The sequence below is a fragment of the Hylobates moloch genome, unplaced genomic scaffold (assembly GCF_009828535.3).
Source record: "Hylobates moloch isolate HMO894 unplaced genomic scaffold, HMol_V3 SCAFFOLD_2, whole genome shotgun sequence".
NCBI lineage: Eukaryota > Metazoa > Chordata > Mammalia > Primates > Hylobatidae > Hylobates > Hylobates moloch.
In genome coordinates this window covers 128,104,183-128,130,037 of record NW_026652277.1, presented here as the reverse complement: position 1 = coordinate 128,130,037, position 25,855 = coordinate 128,104,183, and the positions used below count along the sequence as shown (strand labels likewise).

General features: G+C 43.0%; 1 protein-coding gene across 5 annotated transcripts in view; it reads left to right on the top strand.

Moving 5' to 3' along the window:
- The window catches only part of METTL24 (methyltransferase like 24), a 117,836-nt gene that overhangs the window by 25,319 nt on the left and 66,662 nt on the right, over nt 1-25,855 (top strand). For all 5 annotated transcript variants that reach the window (XM_032156539.2, XM_058435475.1, XM_058435474.1 and 2 more), the window contains 2 exons: nt 11,420-11,518; nt 18,870-19,009. In XM_032156539.2, coding sequence (XP_032012430.1) covers nt 11,420-11,518; nt 18,870-19,009 — 239 coding nt within the window. The remainder of the gene's footprint in view (nt 1-11,419; nt 11,519-18,869; nt 19,010-25,855) is intronic.

Here is a 25,855-nt window from a genome sequence, read left to right as displayed (position 1 = left end):
CACTTGCTGACTAGGTGAGGCATTTTAATTCTTTTCCATGATAAAAACCACTTCTGGTTTACAGCCTGGAAAGGAAATACTTTCCCTGGTTTGAATGAAGTTGAGACTGATGTGGGCTGAGAGCCACCAAAGACACCTCGGGGAGCCCTGTGGACCCCCTGGGTTGCAGGTTCTCTTGTGGGGAAGATGGAGATTGCTGTGCAGGTGTTGCGGGAAGACCCCCCTTTCCTCTGTTTTGTCTCAGGCCCCCCTTTACCTGTTCTTGTCTCCATTTCTCCCCACTTTTTTTCTGTCTGGCTTATTTACTTATAGAGAAAACTACTCTAAAATGAAAGTAGAATATATAACTTCTAAATTACTCTTATTAAAAATGATGAAATACAGAAAATCTGAGAATGACAACATGTAGAGGGTGAGTGGGAAAAATAAAAAGAAAAGCCTCAAAATAGAAGTATAAATAAAGTAATGTAAATGCACTTAAGTGTGTCAGTTATCAAGAAATATAACTATTGAAGGGAAAAGTTTATAAAATTAAATCAACTAAATGCTGTATACAAAAGAGGTATTCAAAGTAACATAGGTTAAAAATCAAGGCCGGGCATGGTGGCTCACGCCTGTAATCCCAGAACTTTGGGAGGCCGAGGTGGGCAGATCATTTGAGGTCAGGAGTTTGAGACCAGCCTGGCCAACATGGTGAAACTCCATCTCTACTAAAAGTACAAAAATTAGCACCCAGCTGTAATCCCAGCTACTTAGGAAGCTGAGGCAGGAGAATCACTTGAATCTTAGAGGCGGAGGTTGTAGTAAGCCGAAATCATGTCACTATACTCCAGCCTGAGCAAGACTCCCCTCAAAAAATACATAAATAAATGATAATATAATAAAATAAAAATCAAGTGAAAAATATGCCAATAAAATACAAATCTCAAATAAAAACATGGTTTACAAATATCCACAGGCAAAATTATAAGGCAAGAGGCATTAACTGGAGCAAACTGGTGGCTTTTATGTCCTCCCCACCCTCTGCCAACCCCCGTTTCCCTTTGGTTTTATGGGTTTATAGGGGTGCAGCAGACCTTCCTCCTGGATACACGGATATCTCAGGGCTGGTAAATGTTTGGAGGAAGGGTAACTGACTGAAGTAAGTCGATGAACATAGCAGATTGGTGTTGATTCAGATGAAGTTAAACTTTTAGGATTCTGAGTTTCAGAAAGTCCAGGTAACCTTAGGTATTTTGAATAGGGTGTGTATACATGTGGAGGCAGGGTGTGTGAGAGAGACAGACAGAGACAAGAAGAGGCAGAGAGAGAGATAATCCTTACAAATATGGTTAGTGTTTTTCTAAATTCCCTTTGCTTTCCTAGGCACACTTTCTTTTTCTTTTTTCTTTTTTTTTTTTTGATAAATGTTGTCCTTCTGTTGCCCAGGCTGGAGTGCAGTGGTGCGACCGTAGCTCACGGTAACCTTGAATTCCTGGGCTCAAGCGATCCTCCTACCTCAGCCTCCCAAGCAGCTGGGACTACAGGCGTGTACCACCACGCTTGGCTAATTTTGTAACTTTTAATAGAGATGAGGGTCTTGCTTTGTTGCCCAGGCTGGTCTTGAACTCCTAGCCTTAGGTGATCCTCCCACCTCAGCCTCCCAAAACTCTAGGATTACAGGCCTGAGCCACCGTGCCCGGCCCAAACATTCTTATATAAACTTACTTTCATAAGAAAACTGAAACTCGTCCCTCCTTTCCAGGTTGATGTGCTACCTCAATGAAACCCGTAATTTGACATCTGAAACTTTACTATGTATGCAGACACTGTATAGTTTCTATCTCATGAAAACAAGTGAAAACTTTGGCTTTCACTGGATCCACTCTAGGTGTATGGCTTCTCTTTTTACTGCCTATGATAAAAATTTAAAATATATTACGTTTTATTCTCTTAGCCATCCCCTGGTGTGTTTCAGTCTCGCTCACATTTGAACCATTTTGACCTACACAGAAAATGTAGTGAATTTAAAGATGTCAGTTTAAGAACAAACTCCAACTCAAATTTGTTTAGCCACTCTTTCCAACTTATCAAGATAACTTAGAGGATAAATCCAGAGCTGAGTGTTTATTCCTTCTTGTCTTATATTTTTTATTCCTTCCTAAAAGTTATCAGGGCCTGCTTGAATTATAGTGCATTTTTTCTTGTCAGAGCTGATTTGATTTCTGGCTCCCCTGCCTCCCAGCCTACCCTCTGTGTCATGCTGCAGAGGCGGCAGATTGGCGCTCTGGATTTGAATTTCAGCATGCCTGCTGTCTGCTGCCAGAGACATTTAGCAGATGGGCTTGCAGAGAGAGAGCTGGGTCTTGACAGGGAGGGGGCCTCAGGGGAAGAGGCTCCTATGGGACGGGCTGGCTCTGCCCATTCTCACCTTGCTGTTTTGACCCTGGCCCACTATTCGGTCTGTCACAAGATTAGCAGAGGCTCAGTTTTTTGTTGTTGTTGTCTTTAATATCCAGCACTTTGCTTATGATGCATATGGGTGTGGAATTCTTCAAGTTTTCCTCTGAGGGGTCTGCAAAGCTTCTTGAATCTTTAGGCTATATTTTCCATCATATTTTGGGGGTCTTTCAGTCATTCTTTCTTCTTTTTTTTTTTTTTTTTTTGAGGCAGGGTCTCACTTTGTCACACAGGCTGGAGTGCAGTGGCACAGCCTTGACCTCCCAGTCTCAAGCAATCCTCTCACCTCAGCCACCAGAGTAGCTGGGATTACAGCTGGGATTTACTACCATGCCTAGCTAGTTTTTGTATTTTTGTAGAGACAGGGTCTCGCCATGTTGCCCAGGCTGGCCTTGAACTCCTGAGCTCAAGTGATCTGCCCGCTTCAGCCTCCCAAAGGGCTGGGACTGCAGGTGTGTGCCATCGTGCCTGGCCCCATTATTTCTTTTTTTTTTTTTTCCTGCACTGCATTCTTTCTTCCCCTCCTCTGGAATATCAGTGACATGAATGCTAGACCTCTTGGTATTGCTGCACAGGTCCCCAAGGCTCTTCCCCCCCGCCTACAATAATTTTTCTCTCTGTTTTTCACATTGGATACTTTCTATTGATCTGTCTTCAGGTTCACTGGCTCTTTCTTGTGTCAAATTCTTTCTGCTATTGAATTCATCCCCTGAGATTTTATTTCAGTTATTGTATTTTTCTGTTCTGGAATTTCCATTTGGCTCCCTATGCTTCCTATTTCTTTGCTGAGACTTTCTATCTTGCCCTTGGTTTCAAGCATGTCCACCTTTACTTCATGGATTATTTTGTAATTGTTGCTCTTAAGTCTTTGCCAAAAGTTTCAACATCTGTATCAGGCCTACATTGGCATCTGTTGATTGTCTTTTTCCCACAAAAGTCGGGATTTTCCTGATTCTTCATATGCTTAGTAGTTTGGGACTGTATCCTGAAAATTTGAATATTATAAGGCCGAGTTTTGTTTAAATACTGTGGATAATGTCGATATATTTGTTTTAACAGGCAGCTATCCTGGTTGGGTCCAGGCCTCAAGTTCCCACCAGCCTCCTGTGGGTTGTAATTTCCATGTCAGCGCTGTTTTCAAAGGCTCTGTAGGGGTTTCACATCTATCCCATGTGTATCCCACCTAGTGGCCAGTCTGGGGCTTGGGCAGAGGTCTGTCTGTTAGCTCCAGAGGTCCATCTATTAGCTCAGTTCTCAGTCTTTACTGTGCCAGGCAGGATCAGATCCACACATGCACAGTTCTAGAGTGAGCCCAGGTGCTTTACAAACCCATTAATGGGGCTGCCTTCCCAAGCTACTCCTTCTCCCCAGTTTCCCCAGTATTATCCAGTTCCCTGCGGTTTTTGAATCTATGACCAGAAAGTTTGAGCTTTTACCCCTGCTTTGCCTACGCTCTGCTTCACACTTGCTGTGACTGTGCCTGAGTCCAAGGCCAAGCTGCAGGAAGAGAGAGACAGAAATAGTCAATGAGGATTCACCCCATTGTCTGGGGTCCACTGCCTCAGACAGGAGAGGAAACTTCCATTTTCGCAGAGTTCTAGGTACCTTCAGGCCCCCACTGTGGCTTCTACCATCTTAGTGGGATTACTTGAAAGAACAGAGAAAGGGAAAAAAAGGAGGAAAAGTGAGGATTTCCTCTACTCTCCCTGAGCATCGGGAGACGCCCCGCCTCCTGGAGCCTGAACTGCGGGGCTGCTCCTGGTGCTTCCTGGCTGCGCCAGTGCCCACCACCGGTGCCAGGCAGCCTAGAGTAGGGGCGGGCAGGATACCAGAAGGAAAAGCAATGGTGACCTGGCTCCTAGTTTCGAGGTACTTTGAATTCTGGTCTTCTTCTCCAATCTGCCTGCTACTGTTTACTTCTCAGATTCCTCAAATAACCACTCTATGCATTCTGTCCAGGTTTTACTGCTGCATTCCGTGGGAGGCGCGGGGTGGGAGTGTGCTTACCCAGAGCGGAAACTGAGATCCTTTGTTTTTAAATGAAATTTTTGCATGGGTTACCTGAATTTTAAACATCACTGCACAATGTATAACTGATTCTTGCTCTTTCTGAAGCAGGGCCGGGTCTGAGAAACAGGCCAATTACAGGAGAATGCTGAGGGGAAGGCACATGAACTGCACCCAGCACTCCCCGCCCGCAGCCTTCAGAAGCGCTGGGCACACACTGAGGGCGTTACAGAAACGTAACGGCAGTGCTCACAGCCTCAGCCAGGGCTGGAGTCATGTTCTGTCCAGATACCATTTTGTGCCTCTCCCTCCCCCAACTACTCCCACCCCTACCCCCTCTAAAAAGGAATAAACAATTTCCGTCAGTCATTGTTTCCTGCCCACTAACAGATGCTCTTAATTAGCACAAAATTGCAGCAAAATTGCTAAATAAATCTATTTTACTTGTTTGGGATTTGTTTCTCCCAGAAAGCTTAGGCTTCTCCATCGTCAACACATCAACACACACTCACTTTATCGTTGAGTTGGAGTCGAGGACTCACAACCTGGTTCCTTGTTCATTTCCACGCACACAACTGTGATGCACAGAATTGATGGTTAGCCATCTTTCCCAGCAGAAAACTGCTGGTTTTAAAGCGCTTCAGGAGCTCACTGGGGTGGGAACATGCATTTGGGAGTATTGAAACTTTATAAAAAATATCCCAAACACTCTATCAGTTATCTATCATGATAAAGAAACTGATCATTGACATTAGTCATCATATAATTTCATCCTCCAAAGGACTGTAGCCTTGAAACACAGAGGAATGGGACATTAGAAGCATCCTTTTGGTTTATTTTAGACAAAAAATATAGCAACACGCTTGTAAAGCTGATGGTGGCACTATTTTTTGGTAATTTCTTCATGGGCTGCCTGAGGTCATTCATGGGTGTGAGGATATGGTCTGTGAAGGAGGAAGCTGTTATTCCAAATTTTACAACAGAGAAAGCTTTTGCATAACGCAGAATCGATAGCTCTCTTTTCTAGGTCATGAGTGGGCCTGCTTTTTTTCCTGTAAATTTTTTAAATGCTACGTGGTCTTGAATTAATATATTTCTGTTATGTACACGAGTGTAAGCTGGTAGGCAAAGGAGTATTTTAAAAGATTGCTTTTTTTTGGCATTATCTTTTAGGAGTAAAATCTTGGAATTCAGCTTCATGGCTTGAGAGAATCACTTTCTTTTTTTCAAGAAACAAAACTTTATGCTGAGATCACAAATGATAAAAATATCCCAAAGCCTCATGGCTGTGCTTGTTGCAGTCTTTTTGAGTCAAATCCATTATCTCCATGCACTAAATGACTCAGTGATCACTTTTTACCCTTCGGGAAGTAGAATCTCAGATATCTGCAAAATAGCCACTAAATAACATGAACTAGTTGCATATGGAATCTTCTGCTGTCCTTAATCTGAATTTTTGGAATTTTTCTCCAGTAATGAAAACATTTGCCTCTCATTAGAAGCCTGCTCACTTTTCAATGCACATTTTCTGGACAAGTAGCCAGATAAGGCCTTTGCAAAACTGAAAGGAGGCTGCTTCCTTACCTTGGAAATCAGGACCACGCCTGCCCTGAGAAATGCGTTTCTGAGGTGGGGCAGACCCCTTTGTATGAATGCCCTGGTGGTTTAGAAATAGAGGGGGTCCCCACTCCTGCAGGAGCTCAGGAACAAAGCTGCTTCTCTGTGGCAACTCATTGTAATACCTCATTTGACATTTCAGCTCAGGCCTGCTGGGGACAGACAAACAGACCAATCCAAAATGATGTTCTTTCCAGCCACCTTTGCTTAAGCTGCTGCTTTACCTGTCTGAAGAGGAAGTACAGGTGGCAGGCAGGATTGGGAATCCACGTTCGCACCTCCTGGGAGCAATAGGGGTGGCGTTGTTATGGCCACTTGATATTTGAAGCATGTGGATGACAGGCATTTAATGTACCCTGGCATTTAGGGAATTGTTTGGAGTAAAATCACAATGATTAAAAAAAGCTTTTAAAAGGGGAAAGATGATTTTTGTCCTTTTCTATTTAACCTGCCATTGATGTTCTAAGGTGCTCAGAGAATTCTCTTTGTGGAAATTTGGGAAGGACAAATGTTGATGTATACACTAGAGAATTAAGACAAATGATAATTGAAAGAGATGATAAAAGCTAGTGGTTTCCATGGGGAAATAATCACAAACTGCTGTCAGACTGATTCCAATAAGAGCATTGCTTTATGTGAAATGTTTTTTAAACAGCTCAACCAAAGCATTAAGCCAGAGCACTTCTGAGGGCATCTATTTGCGGTGTTTCTATTATATCCCCATCTGAGACTCCTCAACTTAACATTATTCACTGTTCCAGCTGCTGTGCTTAGCTTCTTTGTGGTCAACACTCAGCAGGAAATGAAAAATATTAGGTTGCAAGAAGAATACTATTTGCGGACCCTTAAGATAATTCTATAGTTTCACCATATTGATTTACCATATGGATTCTAAATTATTGATCTGTGAAGTTACTTTTGTGTGTTAGCTCAGGTTAAATGCTACTACTGTGTTTAAGGTGTCTCTTTAATAATGCTGAAAAGAATTTTGATGTGCTTTTGGGCTTCTAGTCGTGGAGACTGCTTCCCACGCTCTGCCTTTGTATTTTCAGGCATTTATTTTGGAGTAATACTCAGACGCTGTACCTTTTTGTGCCCCCAGTGTACCCTGTAGAGATCTCTGTCAGAGCCCCTATAGCCTTTATGGCATTTGTTGGAGCTGTGGCCTATATTAAATTGTAACACAGAGCCTGGCATGTGGCACAAATGCCCACTGAATGAATGAGTGACTCCTTGGTCAAGTCTCACTGCCTCTTTCCAAAGAATGCTGGAACAAGAAGCCTTCCATTTGCCCCTGCTGGCCCAACCTCCACCCTGCTCCACCCCGAGAGGCTGACCTGCAGGGACCAAGCACAGCCTCAGTCTTCCCTGTTTTCCCTTTGAGTTTGGCCAACAGAAGGCAGGATGGGGCATTGGTGGGTGGGGCAGACAGGGTGGAGTATGTAATCGGATTGGCTGTATTCCTGTACTACAGACTTCTCCATATAGTTCCCTTTAGGCTTTTAGGATTTTACTCCCTTACAAGCGTAAGGGCTCTCCGGTGTTACCAGACACAGGTATTGCATTATTTATTCCTTATTGGTTTCCTTAAGCCCTGCCCACACCTTTGTAAATAGTCTTTTTGTTAAATTCTCTCAAATTAGCCAGTTTGAATGAGCCCACTGGATCCTGCTGGGACCCTGACTGATTGCCCAGGTCACCCAGATGACAACATTGGTTATCATCTAGGTGTAATACCTTTCCTCACTCATCGTAAGCATACGGCCAACACTTTTAACAAAAGACAGGTGAACAAGAGAAAAGCATAACAAATTTATTTAATCAAAGTTTTATATGACATAGAAGCCTTCAGAAATGAAGACCTAGAGATGCAGGGAAAATGATCTATTTTAATGCTTAGGTTCCATGAAGATGGACAGCTACATGGAAGTGTGATTGGACAAAAGGGTCTGATCTAATGGTAATAGACTGAGTGGGGAGCCCCAGCAAGGCCTGTCTGTTCAGCTTCCTCTTGGTCTCTCTGTGTAGCGTTTCTTCCTCCTGGGTATGGGGCAAGATCTCTCTGGAACAAAGGTATTCCCCGAGAAGGGAGAGAGTGACCTTTGTAGATTTTATGGCTTGCTTTGGGGAAGAGGGTCTCCAGTTTCTCTCATCTGCCTTGCAGAAGAGGAATTCTGGTTTCTAGAACTCACTTTGGGGAAGAAAGAGGAGTGAGAGACAGGAGGGCCACAGAAGATCAGAGAGAACTTGCCTTTGAGGCCCATCCAATGTCATTTTGAGACAGCCAAGTATAAAGGGGACCCCAGAGAAACTGACCAGCCTGCACACTGGGAGGAATGCACAATGGGCCAGAGCCCCCGGGAAGTTTGCACCGTTTGCAGTGGGGAGGAGCCTGGCCTCTCCTCTTCTGGAGTGGAAACTGGGATTCAATCTATGAGGCAGGAAGCCAGCTAGAAGAACTTTTGCTTTGCTGAGAGTCCCTGTTTCCCTTTTTTTCCTTTTTGCCCAGTAAATTCCATTTTTCTCACCCTTCAAGGTGTCTGTGAGCCCAGTCTCTCATGGTCATCTGACAAAGACCCCATTTTACCTGAACTAAGGAGAAAGTCCTACAACACTTTAAAGTTCATACCATGCCAAAGCACAAGACTTTGGGGAATCATATTCTGAGCCCCAACAACATCATAGTCTGTCTCCCTTGCATTATTTCAGTAAACCCCCTCTTCTAGGCCAGCCTACCTCTGAATTAGAATCAGCTGGAGCAGGAGTCAGCAAACTACAGCTTGCAGGCCCAATCCAGCCTGCTGCCTGTTTGTGTAAATGGAGCTTTATTGGAAGACAGCCATAACCATTTGTTTACTTACTGTCTATGGCTGCTTTTGAGCTACAACAGGAGGCAAGGAGTTGCAACAGAAACTATGTGGCCTGCAAAGTCTAAAACATTGGCTATTTGACCCATTATAGAAAAGATTTGCCAACTCCTGATTTTGAGGAAAACCATGACATGTGAACTTCATCATTTTCATCCAGGGACTCCTGGGCCAGATGCTCGGGGCCCTTGTGAGTGGTCCATGACAGTGAAGTGGGAGGTTTTGAACCCTGGGCCTAGCTGAGTGCTCCTGGAACATGATGTTGCTGTGCTGGCTGCTGCAGCAACCTGGGAAGCACTCACTCTGTCAATGTGACCAAGCAGGACTGGAGGCATTTGTGTTTAAATGTGTTGATAATTTATGATTTCAGAATCGAATAATTTCCTAAAGAGAAGACTCTCCTGAATATTTTAGCATTTTACTATCGAAGTTATTTTGTACATATCTATCTCCCCCACCTGACCATGAGTGCCTCTTGGGAGAGCCTGGGTTTTAGTCATATCTGTATTTACCAGTGCCTGGCACAGAGTGGCTAAGGCTCAATAAATATTGTTTGACCAAATGGTAATCAACATCGAATTCAGAGAAGGAAAAAAGAAATGAGGGTGTGGGAGGCATTAACTGGGAAGATGTATGACTTAATGTTCTCCAGCTCTCTTACTAGAGTCTCTGCCTGCTCAGCCTGCACAGAACAAGAAGAGCTATAAGAAAAGGCTCTTCTTCCAGAAGGTGTCCCTCAGGGAAGACTGGCTACATGATTCGTGGGCCCAGTATAAAATGAAACGCAGGGCCTCTTGTTCAAAAATTATTAAGAATTTTGACTGACTCTAGGCACACTGCCTGTGAGTTAGCCGTGCTCTGCAAGGAGCAGTAATAAAAAATAATAAAATTACTAAGAATTTCGAGACAGCATCAGCAGAGCATTAAACTGAGCATAGCCTCCTAAGACTGCACAGGTTGAATGCCCATACAGCTGGCCCTGCCCTGGGGGTTCCTGAAAAAAGAGGCAGCCTGCGGGAAACCAGGGAGGCCTCCTTCAATCTAGAGGGACTGCGTGGGGCTTAGCCCCCACAAGGGCAGTACAGGCTGTGGGGATGTGAGACTGTGGGCTCTACAGGGATTCTGCAATGGTGTGTGTCTAATAATGCCGAAACTGAATAACCCTTGATCACTTCCAAAGCGCTCGCATTGATCTCAGACCCCCATGTGAGAATGTATTCCTCTTCCCCAAACCCAGATGGTCTGGCTTCACATAGACTAACCTTGTTCCCCACTACTTCCCTGTTTTCTATGTAACCCCGAGTCACCTAGGCCACCCCATCTAGGGGCAACAAACCACATTTGTACTAAAGCATCTTATGGCTGGCCTGTCTAGATGTTTCTTTTCTGGGTGCAGACAGTTCCCACCACAGTACCTGACTGGAGAACACTGTGTATATGTGAATGATCCCTTTATCTTGCCCCCAGAACCCTCCCCTGCCTACTTCCTCACCATAAAAAGGGGTTTAGGGGTCCATTCTCACTACACTGCAGGAAACCTATGCTATGACACCCAAAGCCTTTCCTGGCACTAGACATTGACCCTGCCAGCTGCTGGAGCTCTCCCTTCCCCCAGCCCTTCCCCACCCTGCTTGAGCTCTCCCACCCCTGGGAATTGCAGCGAACCTCCTGGAGGTCTACCGGTGCTGACAACTACAGGTAGGGAGTTTTGAGCTCTAATAAGGATTTCCTGACTAGTGCCCCCTTTTTACTGGAGGGGCTCCCATTTTTGCTTCTTCCAGACCACCGCATTCCCCCAACCCTTCATCCACCCATCCTTCCTGCAAAAGGGGGCTGAGCGGGTCATCCTTAACCACTCTGTTCATGGGAGCACCTCGTAACCTCTGCTAACAGGTGGTGGCTGCCTCACAGTGTTAGAAAGCCACCCTCCCCAGCCCTGGTGATGACAGTTCTGGCGTCCTCGCTCTGCCTGTGCAGGGTCCCAGCAGCCAAGGGCCGTGGCCCCATCTCCCTGCACTGAGGAAGATAAATAAATTCCCAGAACAAAGACGAGCCCCCAGCATTATGGTGCTTTGTTTAGAGAGGCACATATTCTTGAAGCTCTAAGCTTTGGGAGGCTGTCGTTGATAAGGGAGTTTCTTTTCCCAGTGGAGCACAGCCTCATATAAAATAAGCTGCAGTTAAGGGAGAGCCCAATGGGGTCAAGTGGAGTTTGCCTTTGATCATACATGCAGAGTCAGACAGTCCCGGGGCCTTTGCATTCTCCGGCTTAACCTGGGAGCTGGGCTGTCTCAGGCCTCATTTGTCTCCCTGTGACTGATGTGGCTTTAATGACAGCAACTCGCAAAGAGCCCCCTGCTGCCTGTGTGCACATGTGTGTGTTTTGCTGACAGCCAAAGCAGCCTTGCTTCCTCTCTGATACTGTGTCCTTCTCTTCCCACCCAGTTCCTCCTTCCTTACACACAACCTATGGTTTCTGTCTCTTGCAGGGTCCCCGCTGGCATATAGATCTCCAGCCTTGGGCAGGCTCTGCTCAGTCCCTGGATGAAGAAGCCTGGAGGTTCCTGAGATATATCAGCACCACCCAGGTTGTGTTTCAGGCTCAAACGAGTTAGAGAAGAATGTGAAAGATCCTGATTGCCTCTTTTGAAAGAGGGAGGTGGGGAGGTTCTCAGCGACTCCTGATGAGGACTTGATGGGGAAGTGTGTTCAGAGGCATTGTTGCTTAAACTCATCCACTCACTTGGAGGCAGATAAGATGCCTTCCATTTGCTAGGGCACGTTCCTTCCTCCAAGAGTGTCACCAAACTGAAATGTTTAAATGATTCATCCCAAAGTGTTTTAAAGATCCACTTTAGAAAATTGCTTTGGAAAACCATTTGAAATGACAGATTGGTCCCCGTGAGTAGGCAGTTGAGTATGTCACAAAACAAAACCATCATCTGGAGGTTCAAGCACCATTTTGTATTTGGAGGAACTTGCCTTTCCACTCTTCTGTCACAGATGCTTGGCAGCCAGGGATGCGCTAGGCAAGAGAGTAGAGGAGGCTTTGCAGGCAGTGTGCTGAGGAGTTAATGAATCCAAAGGCTCTCTATCTCAGAGCACTTTAAATCATTACTGAGCACAGGCCTTTATTAGTGACTTAACACATTGTGGCAGCTCCTGCCCAGCTCCAGGCTGAGCCAGTGCCCCGAGCAGGCAAAGAGACTGTCCAGTAAGAAGAGTCTATGGCTCTTGACATATTAATCAGGAGGTTCCATTCTCAAGTTGCCTGATCCCAGGGGGAAAGAGAGACAGAAAAGGAAATCAAGGCCCAAGGGAAATTTAGCCCTGAACTGAGAGGTGCTAGCAAATTAGGAGCTCAGAGTGCCTGTGAGCTCACTCAGGAAGCTGCACAGTGGAGCTGGTGCTGCAGGGGTGATCCTGGATTTTTAGAATCTCCCTCAAGCCCACTCTTGACGTCCCTGTTCTCCTCCCCAGCCTCTCTGGCAGCAAAGCATTTTTCCTCCGTAGGAGAGAATATATTTCTAGATCTTTAGGAGGTTAGTTAGTTTAGGGGTAAAAGAAATTCTCATTTATCATATAATGCAGTGAGACCATCGTAGGAATTTTAGTATTTGTCACCCAAACATGGACGTAAAAGCTTGTTGAATTAATCATGAGTGATGGGCTGTTGAATTAGTCCTTGTGCTTCTCATGATTTTATCTTATTTTGCTGCTGCAAATTAATTTGATGGACTTAGGCAGATTTAATTAAAATACTGAAATTTTAGTTTTGTAGTTTGATTTTACATGAACGATAAGAATCTGGACCTCTTAACTGTGATTTTCAAAAGCTCTTAAAGGCTCCAGAAGAAAATAAGAGGTTTTAATTTTATGAATTGGATTTGAGAACTATGGGCTTCACTTGCCAAAATAAATTTATGTAACGCAAGCTACCAAATTCCATTCTATATGTATTTCATGTTAATGTTCCATAACTTATAAAAGGCATGTTTGCTTAGAAGAAGCTATTGAGGCATGAAATGGTCATTTTTAGATCTCCCTTGGATCTTTCCCAGAAACTATGGGCTGAGAGGAGAAAATTTTTTTTTTCTTTTCTTTTTTTTTTTTTTAGAGACAGAGTCTCCCTCTATTACCCAGGCTGGAGTTCAGTGGCACAATCTCAGCTCACTACAACCTCTGCCTCGCGGGTTCAGGTGGTTCTCCTGCCTCAGCCTCCCAAGTATCTGGGATTACAGGAACCTGTCACCATGCCCGACTAATTTTTGTATTTTTAGTAGAGACAGGGTTTCATCATGTTGGCCAGGCTGGTCTTGAACTCCTGATCTCAGGAGATCCACCCACCTCAGCCTCCCAAAGTGCTGGGATTGCAGGTGTGAGCCACTGTGCCTGACCAAATTTTTTTTTTAAAGCATCCTCTGTAGTCTGATCTTGTGAACCTGGGTACTTCACTTTGCTTCTCTGGCTCTCCTTGTTCTGATCCTGAAATGGAAGAGATTGTATCAGAATTATTTCTAAGGTCTCTCCCAGTTCTGTGAGCTTGTACGGTGCACAGAGTAGTATAGAATGGTTATTAACCAAGTATTTTTGAGCGCCTACAAGGTGCCAGGAACTGTTCTGGGCCCTGAGGATATAGTCTCTGCCCTTAAGGATCTAACCAACTGGTTGTGAAGGTGGATAACTGGATGTATAATTATTATGCAGCTTGATGAGCAATAATAGAGAATTTGTTGTTGAAGCTCACTAGAAGGATTTTTGTCCTCCAGAAAGGATGATGTAAAATTTCAGACCTCACAATAGTTTTTAATGCAGGGCCATTTTAGCCAGATAAGGTTCTGTGCTTTCATGTACTTTTGGGTTACTAGAAGGCCAGCAGATGGGAGTCACCAGAGATGACACTAAATGGTTCTTAATCAGAATCTTTTACTAACCAATGCTCCCTCCCCCTCTGTATGTAATGCAAAGCTTTATGGTTGCTTTTGTGGCTTATGCCTCATTTAGAACTCATCTTGACAATGAAAGCCTACAAAATTGGCAGAATATTAGAGTCACTGTTACCTAAAAATTTTAGTTAGCAGAAGTGAGTCATAATGGGCAAGGAAAAAAATAAAAGCTCTGAAGGTACTAATGCAAATTCCACCCCCATCCTCTTATGCTGCTTTTTAACATTAAGAAATATACTTCCCTCAAATCTGTGCTCAAGCTTGTACAGCAAGGCCAGCATTTGGTATGTGCATCATTGATGTATTCATTCCTCAATCCAGAGGGTATTTGTTGAACACCTGCTTTACGGCTGGCACTGTGCCGGGCCTTGGGATATTAAGCCTCAATAAAACACCCCTCCACACTGGTAAATAGCTAGGGTGCAAGAGAGTTGGGTGTTCTCTAACAGGGGGCAGACAGATGGGTGGGGAAAGCTTCCTAGGCCGGGGGAGCCCGGGAGCAGAGGCATAGGGCCTAGGGCAGCATGGCATGAGACAGCAATGGGCGTGGCACCCCTAGACTTGTGCATTGTGGTCCTGGAGGCATGGTTGGGGCCACGCATTTTTAAATGAAATCCCAGGGGATATGGTGTTTGGGTAGAGTGCGTGGAACATCAAGTTCAGTTTAATTAGGTACTATTGTTTTTTTTTTTTCAATGTGAAAGACCATGATACACGACAGAGTTCTGCAGTCCATGGTACACTGTCTGCTGCTAACAAGAAATAGTTAAATCAAAAATACAGTGCTCTGTTCTAAGGGAAGTCTCCAGATTCAGCTTTTCATGGCAACCCCCAAACCATATGCCTCCAGGAAACATGCCTTGCAGTATAAAATTAATCTAAGCAACCGTGGCTGTTTTTAAAAAGAAAAAATAAAATATGTTTTAAAGCCTGTTTTTCTGTCTATCATCTATCTATCTATCTATCTATCTATCTATCTATCTATCTATCTATCCATCTCTACCTCTCTACCTAGTTATCTACCCATCTATCAATTTGTAAGAATAACCTAAGAATAAGAACCCATGCTCTGGATATTCAGAGTATAACTTTACAACAATAGTATCTGTTGTATTTACTGCTACACACACACACACACACACACAGGGATAAAAACAATAAGCATACAACTCTGCCTTCAAGTCTTTCAAAAATAGTGGTACTGTATAAACATACAGCATAGAGTTGATCGTTCTGTAAACACGCAGATCATCGAAGTGATTCTTAAGTTCCAAAATTTTAAGGGTTCCCTTTGCCAGATTCTACTTATGGGTTGGCAGAAATACCATTCAAGCTTTTGGGATACAAAATCAAATGAAAATAAATTAGATCCCTTTAAGTTAAATAATTAAAAAACACTTCACAAAATATTTTTTCCTTTGTCTAGGCCTAATTTGCTTTATTTGGCTAAAATTACAAGGGGAATTAAAGAGAGACAGAGAACACAATTAGTTGAGTTGGAACTTAGCTAGAAGTTACTGCCCTCATTTATTTTGCTTACAAGAGAGTTTATTGAAGCCTTGGCCATAAATCTTAACTAGAAAGTTTGAAAAATCAATAATTAATTTTTAGAAGCAGAAGTTTATGGAGGACTTTCAGTTGTTTACAAAAGCTAATGTCTATCAATGAGATGTTTAATAAATGGTTAAAATTGAATAATTCTTGTGTTTTATTTTCTTTCTTTCTTTCTTTCTTTCTTTCTTTCTTTCTTTCTTTCTTTCTTTCTTTCTTTCTTTCTTCTTTCTTTTTTTTTTTGAGGTGGAGTCTTGCTCTGTTGCCCAGGCTGAAGTGCAGTGGCACAATCTCGGCTCACTGCAACCTCCGCCTCCTGGTTTCAAGCAATTCTCCTGCCTCAGCCTCCCTAGTAGCTGGGATTACAGGCGCACGCCAGTATGTCTGGCTAACTTTTGTATTTTTTTTAGTAAAGATGGGGTTTCACCATGCTGGCCAGGCCGGTCTCAAACTCCTGACCTTGTGTGATCCACCTGCCTCGGCCTCCCAAAGTGCTGGGATTACAGGCGTGAGCCACCACGCCCGGCCCTTGTGTTTTATTTCTGAGCTAAGAAAGGAAGAGAGGACATTATCAGGGAGAGTGAATGAAAAAGAATGTCTCTTCAGTAGAGATATATCTGTCCAAGATGAAATCTGTAGAATAAGAAGAAATGCTTAAAGTAGACAAAGTGTCATCTTTAATAAAATAAAACCCTAGTTCCTGACTTTAGCAAAGGAGGAGCAGCTGGACCTGAAAGCCCTCACTCCGGATCTTCAATGCCTACCTGACTTTTGGAGGCCTCTGGCTAACTGTCAGTGCTAACCCCTTCAGCCCATTGTTAGGGGTGGGGGTCAGAGGGGCTGATGTTTTCAGTTTAAAGCTCTGGCCCAAGTGTAGCCTCTTTTAATTTTCTGAGGCAGAGATATGACTAGGCTGGAACCTTTCACTGGGGCTTTACAAAAGGCCTCCAGTAAACTCAAAAGGCCATCTGCATAAAAATCACCTGGGGGAGCTTATTAAAATGCATGTTCTCAGGTATCAGCCTCAAAGATTCTGAGTTTGTAGATCTGGAGGGAGGCCCAGGAATCTGCATTTTAAGTACCTCCCAGGTGATTCTGATGTAGGCTGACCGCATGTTTGTGGGAAAGGTTAGAGCTAGGTTTGGATGGCATTAGGAGGGAATGATGAGCAAGGACCTGCAAACATCACATCTTCATCTGTCATTATGGAGGTGTTTAGGGAGACATGTACACAAAGAACAATAGCAAATGGGGATCATCATACCACTTTAATAAAAATATCCCAGGAGACTTCCCCGAAGCAGATGGCTCAGGCTTATAAGGACCAGGCATGCTTTGGGGGCACACACAGCTGCCCTGGACTAAATAGTTTCCCACTGGAGGTGGAGCTCAGGAAGGTGCCCGTGTTTAAGGCACAGTAATTTGTCCACTAGCAGAACAGGGTCCAATGAACACAATGAGTTCTGACTAACTAGATTAGCAACTTCTCTTCCCTTAGGTGAGTGGGTGGAGAATAGGAGGTGGGCAGGCAGAGACATAATTTTCATTTGTCTGTGGGAGAATAGTAGGAGATGAATTATCAAATTAACATGTTGACGCACCCAGTTAATAAATGTATTCTGTAGCTGTTGCTTGAGAAAAGATTCAATTCCATTTTCTCTGATTATTTTGTCCTTTAAACAGTTGTTGGAGATAGAGAAGTAGAAAAATACTGGATTCAAGGAAAAGATATATAGGGGTTTCACTTTTTCAGCTTTCCTCTGAGATGTCCAAATCCTAGCAGAAGACTAACATTCACTGATAAATAGGGCAGGATGATTTTGCCAGGCCAGCCGGAGGGGATAGCAAGAGTAATGCAGATGCCATGTTAGTCGAATAGGCTCCACCTAATATGCTCTTCTTAGATTACAATTTTGGAAAATCAGTTAAAGGATTAGGCAAGCCTAGAATATCTTTTTTGTTTCTTTTCTTTCTTTTATTTTTTATTTTTTTATTTTTTTGAGACAGGGTCTGGTCTTGCTCTGTTGCCCAGGCTGGAGTGCAGAGGCACAATCATAGCTCACTGCAGCCTCAACCTTCCAGGCTCAATTAATCAACCCCCCTGAATAGCTGGGACTACAGGCGCATGCCACCATGCTCAGCTAATGTTTGTATTTTTTGTAGAGATGAAGTTTTGCCATGTTGCCCAGACTGGTCTCGAGCTCCTGGGCTCAAGTGATCCTCCTGCCTCGGCCTCCCAAAGTGTTGGGATTATAGGCATGAGCCACCATGCCCGGCCCTAGAATATCTTCTTAGGAAGAAAATTCCTTGCTGTTAATGTTTTCCAATGGATGAAAGCAATGAATCTCAAAACATTCTTTGCATCTGGAGCAGTCTGTGGTCTATGCTGTGACAGCAAAAGCTGCTGCATTCATGGAGCATCATGATGACTATGAGAGTTTTAAGGGATTGGGGGAAAATACTGTTGCTCAGTAAGGTAAACATCTTGGCCACAGAACTTATTTTCCTTATTTTCTTTGGTTTCAACAGCCTCAGCTGTGCGAAATGTACTAGCCTCAAACACAAGTCAGAATCCCTTATGAAGTATATTTGCTTTGTGTGCAGTTGAAATTAGAGACTTGCTTCTGCTTGACTTACACACACATTCCCTTTGGTTTTCTTATCTAATTTTGATGGATGAGTTAAGAAAAGTGCTTCTGTTAGCTCAGGAAGAGCCTCCTGCCTGGAACTGTTGCCCTTCTCCCCCAGGAGGAAGCGCATTAGAGCAGTGTATCACAAAGAACACTGCCTTATCAGCAGGGACTGCCTATTAATTTCACTTGACCCATGATCAGCTATTTACCTTGGATAACACCTGCCATCATTCTGGACCTTAGTGGCCCCACTTTAACTGCCTGAAATAAGGGATAGCTAATCTTGGAAGTATGCTTCTGAGATCTATGTCTATGATTGTGCCTCACATCTTATAGTAGGGACTCTAGGGGTAACGAAGACGTCTATGCATGGTGAGCACTGTTCTCTGTGTCTGGATGCATGGTGAGCACTGTTCTCTGTATCTGGAGTGCCCTTGTTGGTCCAAGCCTCTCGGTTCATCCTCCAGGACTAGCACCCCTCTACAAAGCCTTCCTGACAACACCGCTCCTCCCACCTTTTGTTCCTGATTTGTTCTCTCCTGCACACCCTGTGCACATGGCTACAGCAGCTCTTAACTTCTCTCCAAACCTGCATATAGTCTCCATGAGATTACTTATTATCTGGCGATTGAAATTCCTCCAAACACTTTATAGCAGTCTTGTGGTTCCCTGGGGAGGGGAGTAGTTAGCAGTAGAGGAGATTATAACTTTCCTATTATGGTTTTCAGGGATGGGGAAGCAATAAGTCCCTACCTGCTATTTATCATCCAACATTTCAAATTATTCACATTGATTTCCAATCTTTACAGATTGCATGCAATCACATGAATACAGACAGCCTGGCTACTGACTCTAGTCCGACACACAAGCCCTGGTCAGTGTGTCTTGACGACAGGTTCAATTTAGCTCATCAAATCCGCAACAAGCAGTGCCGCCTCTACTCCTTAGGGTGAGTACATTTTTTTACAGCAGAAGAAAACACAAACACTGCTTCAGGCAGCTCAGACCTTTTCAGGAATACAAAGTTAGAAATGGTTGCAGTGTATAACAGGTGCCATGCTTTGCCTCCTGTCATCATTTCAGACTGATCTGTCTGTTGTGTAACTGGAGGCATGTACAGATCACCGAGGTCTCCTTGGTCAGAGGCGCTTTCCCTCCCATTCTGCTGATAGCAAGTTGGAAGCCCCCGTTCTCATCATGCGGATAATCCTCTTGGTGAAACCAGTGATTTCCAGCTAGACTAAGAGCATCCTTAGTATAAAGAGAGAAGAATATTACTGCACGCAGCAAAAAAAAAAAAAAACTTAGATTTTTTTTTCTTGAAAGGGCATCTCACTCTGTTGCCCAGGCTGGAGTGCAGTGGCATGATCACGGCTCATTGCAACTCCTGCCTCTCAGGCTCCAGTGATCCTCCCGCCGCAGCCTCCCAAGTAGCTGGGACCACAGGCATGCACCCACAACATCCGGCTAATTTTTTGTATTTTTGGTAGAGACAGGGTTTTGCCATGTTGCCCAGGTTGGTCTTGAACTCCTGAGCTCAAGCAATCCACCTGCCTTGGCCTCCCAAAGTGCTGGGATTACAGGTGTGAGCCACTGCACCCAGCCATATGTCAGAAATTTTATGTACAGTTATGATGTATAACCCAAAACAAATAATGGCTATTGTTAGATTTGTATGTTTTATACCAGTGATAAATCTATATCTAGTTACATTTTTAAAAAGGAAAAAAGGGAACTCTTATAAAAAGCTATGTCATTTTGTCAAAACTGTTTGAGAAAAATTGATATCCAGTTATTCAGGTTGAAAATGACCTAGATGTACAAATGGATTAAGTGAGCTTTTTTGTAAAAGGATGGCTACAAAGTAATGGGACTATTTCACCAAATATACCAGTACTTACATAAAAACAGTTCTGAACTTACAAATGATACATGGCTTAAAAAAAAGAAGACAGGAGGAAATTATTTCTGTTTGGAACATCCTGTTCGATAGACTCTTTGTAAGGGCAATGTAGATTCTCAGGCTAGACCACTGAAGTCTTTTTACAAACAACTCTGGGGACCCTAATGTGACATTGATCGTTTCCACGTCACATGCTTCCTCCTCACCTTTAGGTTTCATCACCTCTAGAGTCTACATTCAGGCCCAGGTACGACAACCACCAGCCAGAATCCTAGGTGGTCAGGGTTAGGGGCAGACATCTGGGTGATGTGGAGACCTACCCAAAGATTTCAATGTAGAGAAGATCATCATCACTGTCAAACTATAACAAACAAGAATTACCAGTCATTGTGGATTTTATTCTTTAAAAAAACAAAATAAGAGTTTAAAGATAGGAAACATTCTCATATGGGTTAAATGAAGAGCAATGGTATATATTGGTGGAGCTTGGCACATACTAGGCATACAATACATACTTGCCATGTAGAAGATCGCTTGAGAGGAGAGACTAAGGAGGGAAGCTGGTTACGCTGTGATGAAGGTGCGGAAGCTGTGGATTAGAAGATGAGATGCTCAGCCAACTGATTAGAACAGAGCTCTCTTTCTGGAAGCCCACCAGCTATATGCTTCAAGATTGGAGGGAGGATGGGAAGTTGTGAGAGCAGAATTTATTTTATGTCACATTAAAAATGTCTGAAAGTGGGTCATAAAAAATTACATAGTACCACGTGCAAGTTGGTCCTATTTTCTTGCTCCAAATTGCCTCTATATTTTACTTAATATTTTACATTCTGGGATAATTTCATTTAAAGGATATAACTGAGTAAAATAAAACTTAAGAAGGTGTTTTGGGGGAAAGTTTCTAAATTCCTTTTTGCTTTCCTTATACTTCAGAGTTGTTGGATAAGATAGCTCTGCAGTAAGAGTTCAGATTATTACATGTAAAAAGGTAGTTTCCCATTTTAAAATATTTTTATTGACACATAATATTTGTACAAATTAATGGGGTACATGTGATATTTTGTTACATGCGTAGTAATCAATTCAGGGCATTTAGAGTATCCATCACCTCGAGCATTGATCATGTCTGCGTTGGGAGCATTTTCAGTCCTCTCTTCTAGCTATTTTGAAATAGAAAATTATGGTTGTTAACTGTAGTCACCCTACTCTGCTTTCGAATATTAGAACTTATTCCTTCTGAGGGAGGAAAATAGGCTCTGGAGGCAGGGAACATAAGGCCAATTCACACTTCAGCTATGACAGGGAAAATCCTCTCCATAGGGCATATGCCCAATAAATGACTTTGTAACTTTACTTCATCCTCTTCATTTACATAGGGTGTACACCAAGTAACCAATGTAAACCTCTAGAGGGAGTTTAAACCCTCAAAAATTCTGTAACAGGGCACTTGAACCCCTATGCTCTGGCCTGTTCCCACACTGTGGAGTGTACTTTCATTTTCAAAAAATCTCTGCTTTTGTTGCTTCATTCTTTCCTTGCTTTGTGCATTTTGTCCAATTCTTTGTTAAAGATGCCAAGAACCTGGACACCCCTGCACCGGTAACACTTTTATCTAACTGTATGTTTGCACTCGTTATACAACCTCTCTTCACTTCCCCTCAAACACCCTTCCCAGCCTCTGATAACCATCATTCTACTCTCTCTACCTCCATGAGATCAACTTTTTAGCTCCAGCATATGAGTGAGAAGATGCAATATTTGTCTTCCTGTGTTTGATTTGTTTCATTTAACATACTGACCTCCAGTTCCAAACATGTTGCTGCAAATGACAGGATTTTATTCTTTTTTATGGCCAAATAGTATTCCATTGTGCATATACGCCATATTTTCTTTATCTATTTATCACTAATGGACACTAAGCTTGACTCGTATCTTTATTATTGTGAATAGTGCTGCAATAAACATGGGGGTGCAGGCATCCCTTTGATATACTGCTTTCCCTTCCTTTGGATATATACCCCGAGGTAGGATTGCTGAATTTTATGGTAGTCCTATTTTTAGTCTTTTGAGAAATCTCCATACTGTTTTCCATAATGGCTATACTAATTTACATCCCCATAACCAGTGTGTAAAAGTTCCCTTTTCTCCAAATCCTTGCCAGTGTCTGTTATTTTTTGTCTTTTTAATAATAGCCATTCTAACTGGGATAAGATAAGATCTCATTTTGGTTTTGATGTACATTTTCCTGATGATTAGTGTGGCTGAGCCGTTTTTCATATATTTATTCGAAAGAAAAATAGATAAATGGGACTGTATTAAACCAAAAAGCCTCTGCACAGCAAAAGAAACAATCAACAGAGTGAAGAGACAACCTGTTAAATGGGAGAAAATATTTGCAAACTGTTTATCCATCAAGTGACTAATATCCAGAATATACAAGGAACTCAAACAACTCAATTGCAAAACAAAAAAATAATTCCATGAAAAAGTGGGCAAAGGACAGGAATAGACATCTCTCAGAAGAAGTTTCTTATTTTCATTTAAATGTTTACCATTGAAAATTAACTTTGGAGCCAGGCGCAGTGGCTCATGCCTGTAATCCCAGCACTTTTTGAGGCTGAGGCGGGCAGATCACTTGAAGTCAAGAGTTCGAGACCAGCCTGGCCAACATGGTGAAACTCTGTTTCTACTAAAAATACAAAATTAGCCGGGCATGGTGGTGCACGCCTCTTGTTCCAGCTACTCAGGAGGCTGAGGCTGGAGAATCACTTGAACCCAGGAGGCAGAGGGTGCAGTGAGCCGAGATTGTGCCACTGCACTCCAGCCTGGGTGACAGAGCAAGACTCTGTCTCAAAAAAAAAAAAAAAAAAAAGAAAAGAAAAGAAAATCAGCTTTGTAAAGAGCATCTGAATTCCACTGGGAAAAGCAATGAATAGATTACAAGGGCCAATATTTGACTAAAAACATGAAAGCACTTAATTGAAAACTGAAACTAAAGAAAATATTTCTGATGCCTAAAAAAAGATGCTTTGGGTTGTGAGTAATTATGTTGATTGCACTTACTAAGGCTCCAGGACCCAGACAAGTATGCCGCTGTTCAGGTGAATTGCTTGCCTGGGGCACAAGTAGATCGCTGGCTGACAACACCTCAACTGATACTGAGGGCAGAGTGAGACCCAAACCGGAATTGGTGGTCCTGAAATTAGGAGTGAGATCAGGGAAGGTGGCCCCAGGTTCCCAGCACCAGGGAGTGTCGGAACAGTTTTGAGCTAGGTGGGGAGGGCAGGTAATAAGTGAATTGTGTGGCCCTCCATGCAGGCAGTACGTGCTCCTTGTCCCAGGGTCACAGCAGCAACAAGACCATGCCACTGCTATACCCAGTAATTCCCAGGCAAACTGAAGACAATGGATGCAGCTGCAGCTGGGAGTAACTTCCTGGCAGGAGGGAAAGGAGGGCTCCAAGGACACAGGGAGTCAGAAGACAGGCCCCACCTTCTAATCTGTCTCATCTCTTTTCCTCCACCCCTAAGAACTGAAGCAGATATCACCTCCATCTTCTCTTTGATGGCTGAAGTTTATTTGCTTAGGAGTCAAAGCTTTTTATTCCACAGTTAATGGAAAAGGCATTTGTCTGTGAGTGTGCACTCTGTGTCATGTTCAGTTGAAAATGAAAATTAGATCCTTTTCAGTTCTGAAATGAGGTAGACTAGCCCAATTAAGATAGGGGAAGGCACTGAAAAGAAAGATACATATTATGGAGAAGGGGATAGAGAAGAGAAAAAAGGAGAGGCTGTGGGTTCAGATGACAATATCATCTGCATAATAACTTCAGACAGGGCCTGGCCTGCAAGTCTTCTCATGTCTGGAGTGGGGAAGGGTGATGGTGGGGCAGTGGAGGGGAGGGTGGGGATGAGAGTGGTAGATAAAGTGAAAGGGGAAAATCACTTTCTCCTTTTTATGCCAAAGATTGTATTTTAGGGGTAGGCATGGGCATGAGAGGAAAGATTTGAAAAGGACTAATACATAGGTACATATTTTTTGTCTCTTTTTTAGTTCTGTAGTAGGTTGTGCCTTTTAGTTTCAAGACATAAATTCTCAGTCTAAGATAGTAGATGATTTCATAAGTGACACATGGTTAGATAGCAAGAGCCCATATTTTATACAGAAAATCTGGGACCTTTGGTTACCATGAGCATTTCCAAAAGAATGAAAGAGCCAAATATTTTCATCTTATAATAGTTTAACACAGCAGGAAGAGTGTTTGTCTAGTGTATGTGAAAACCATGGACCTCAAGCTTCCTTTTTGGGCATTTTTCACCAAATTACCCTTTCCATGAAAATTTAAAACCATAGATGTACTGTACTGTACATCTATTTATGTAATATGTGCATATCTGGGCTTCATACATAAAAAGAGGAAAAGGTTTTTGTTTTTATTTTGCCCCTAAGAATACATTTTACCCCTTTGGGAGTGGTATCATTTGATAAGGTTTGGCTGTGTCCCCACACAAATCTCATCTTGTAGCTCCTATAATTCCCACATATTGTGGCAGGGACCTGGTTTGAGATAATTGAATCATGGGCACAGGTCTTTCCCATGCTGTTCTCGTGGCAGTGAATAAGAGATCTGATGGTTTTAAATACAGGAGTTTCCCTGCACAACCTTTTTTTGCCTGCCGCCATCCATGTAAGACATGACTTGCTCCTCCTTGCCTTCTGCCATGATTCTGAGGCCTCCCCAGACACGTGCAACTGTGATACAATTAAACCTCTTTCTTTTATAAATTGCCCAGTCTTGGGTATGTCTTTATCAGCAGCATGAAAACAAACTAATGCATCGTCCCTGTTGAGGATATGTTTTAGATGAAATGTGGCATTGTGTGTAAGGTTATTTAGTAAAAAATAACAATTATAAAGTGTTTTTACCCACTAGTGTGTCATTTATGCTTTAGGAAGCCTATTTCTCCCCCTCTAATAGTTGGCAGCTTGAAGATCTAGATAGTTATTTGGCCAGATTCTGTGGTTCCTGCTAGGATGAAGAATGGAGGACTGAAACTCCTAGGGAAAACACTAATTGTCTTACCTCTTCTAACCCTCTGCCTTCAATGGGAGGGTTAAAAGCTTTCCCTGTCTTTGCTCTGAGTTCATTTTATTTTATTTTATTTTATTTTTTTTTATTATACTTTAGGGTTTTAGGGTACATGTGCACAATGTGCAGGTTTGTTACATATGTATCCATGTGCCATGTTGATTTCCTGCACCCATTAACTCGTCATTTAGCATTAGGTGTATCTCCTAATGCTGTCCCTCCCCTCTATGCCCTCCCCACAACAGTCCCCAGAGTGTGATGTTCCCCTTCCTGTGTCCATGTGTTCTCATTGTTCAATTCCCACCTATGAGTGAGAACATGCGGTCTTTGGTTTTTTGTCCTTGCGATAGTTTACTGAGAATGATGTTTTCCAGTTTCATCCATGTCCCTACAAAGGACACGAACTCATCTTTTTTTATGGCTGCATAGTATTCCATGGTGTATATGTGCCAAAAAAAAAAAAAAAAAAAAAATGTTGTTGGACATTTGGGTTGGTTCCAAGTCTTTGCTATTGTGAATAGTGCCGCAATAAACATACATGTGCATGTGTCTTTATAGCAGCATGATTTATAGTCCTTTGGGTATATACCCAGTAATGGGATGGCTGGGTCAAATGGTATTTCTAGTTCGAGATCCCTGAGGAATCGCCACACTGACTTCCACAATGGTTGAACTAGTTGACAGTGCCACCAACAGTGTAAAAGTGTTCCTATTTCTCCACATCCTCTCCAGCACCTGTTGTTTCCTGATTTTTTAATGATGGCCATTCTAACTGGTGTGAGATGGTATCTCACTGTGGTTTT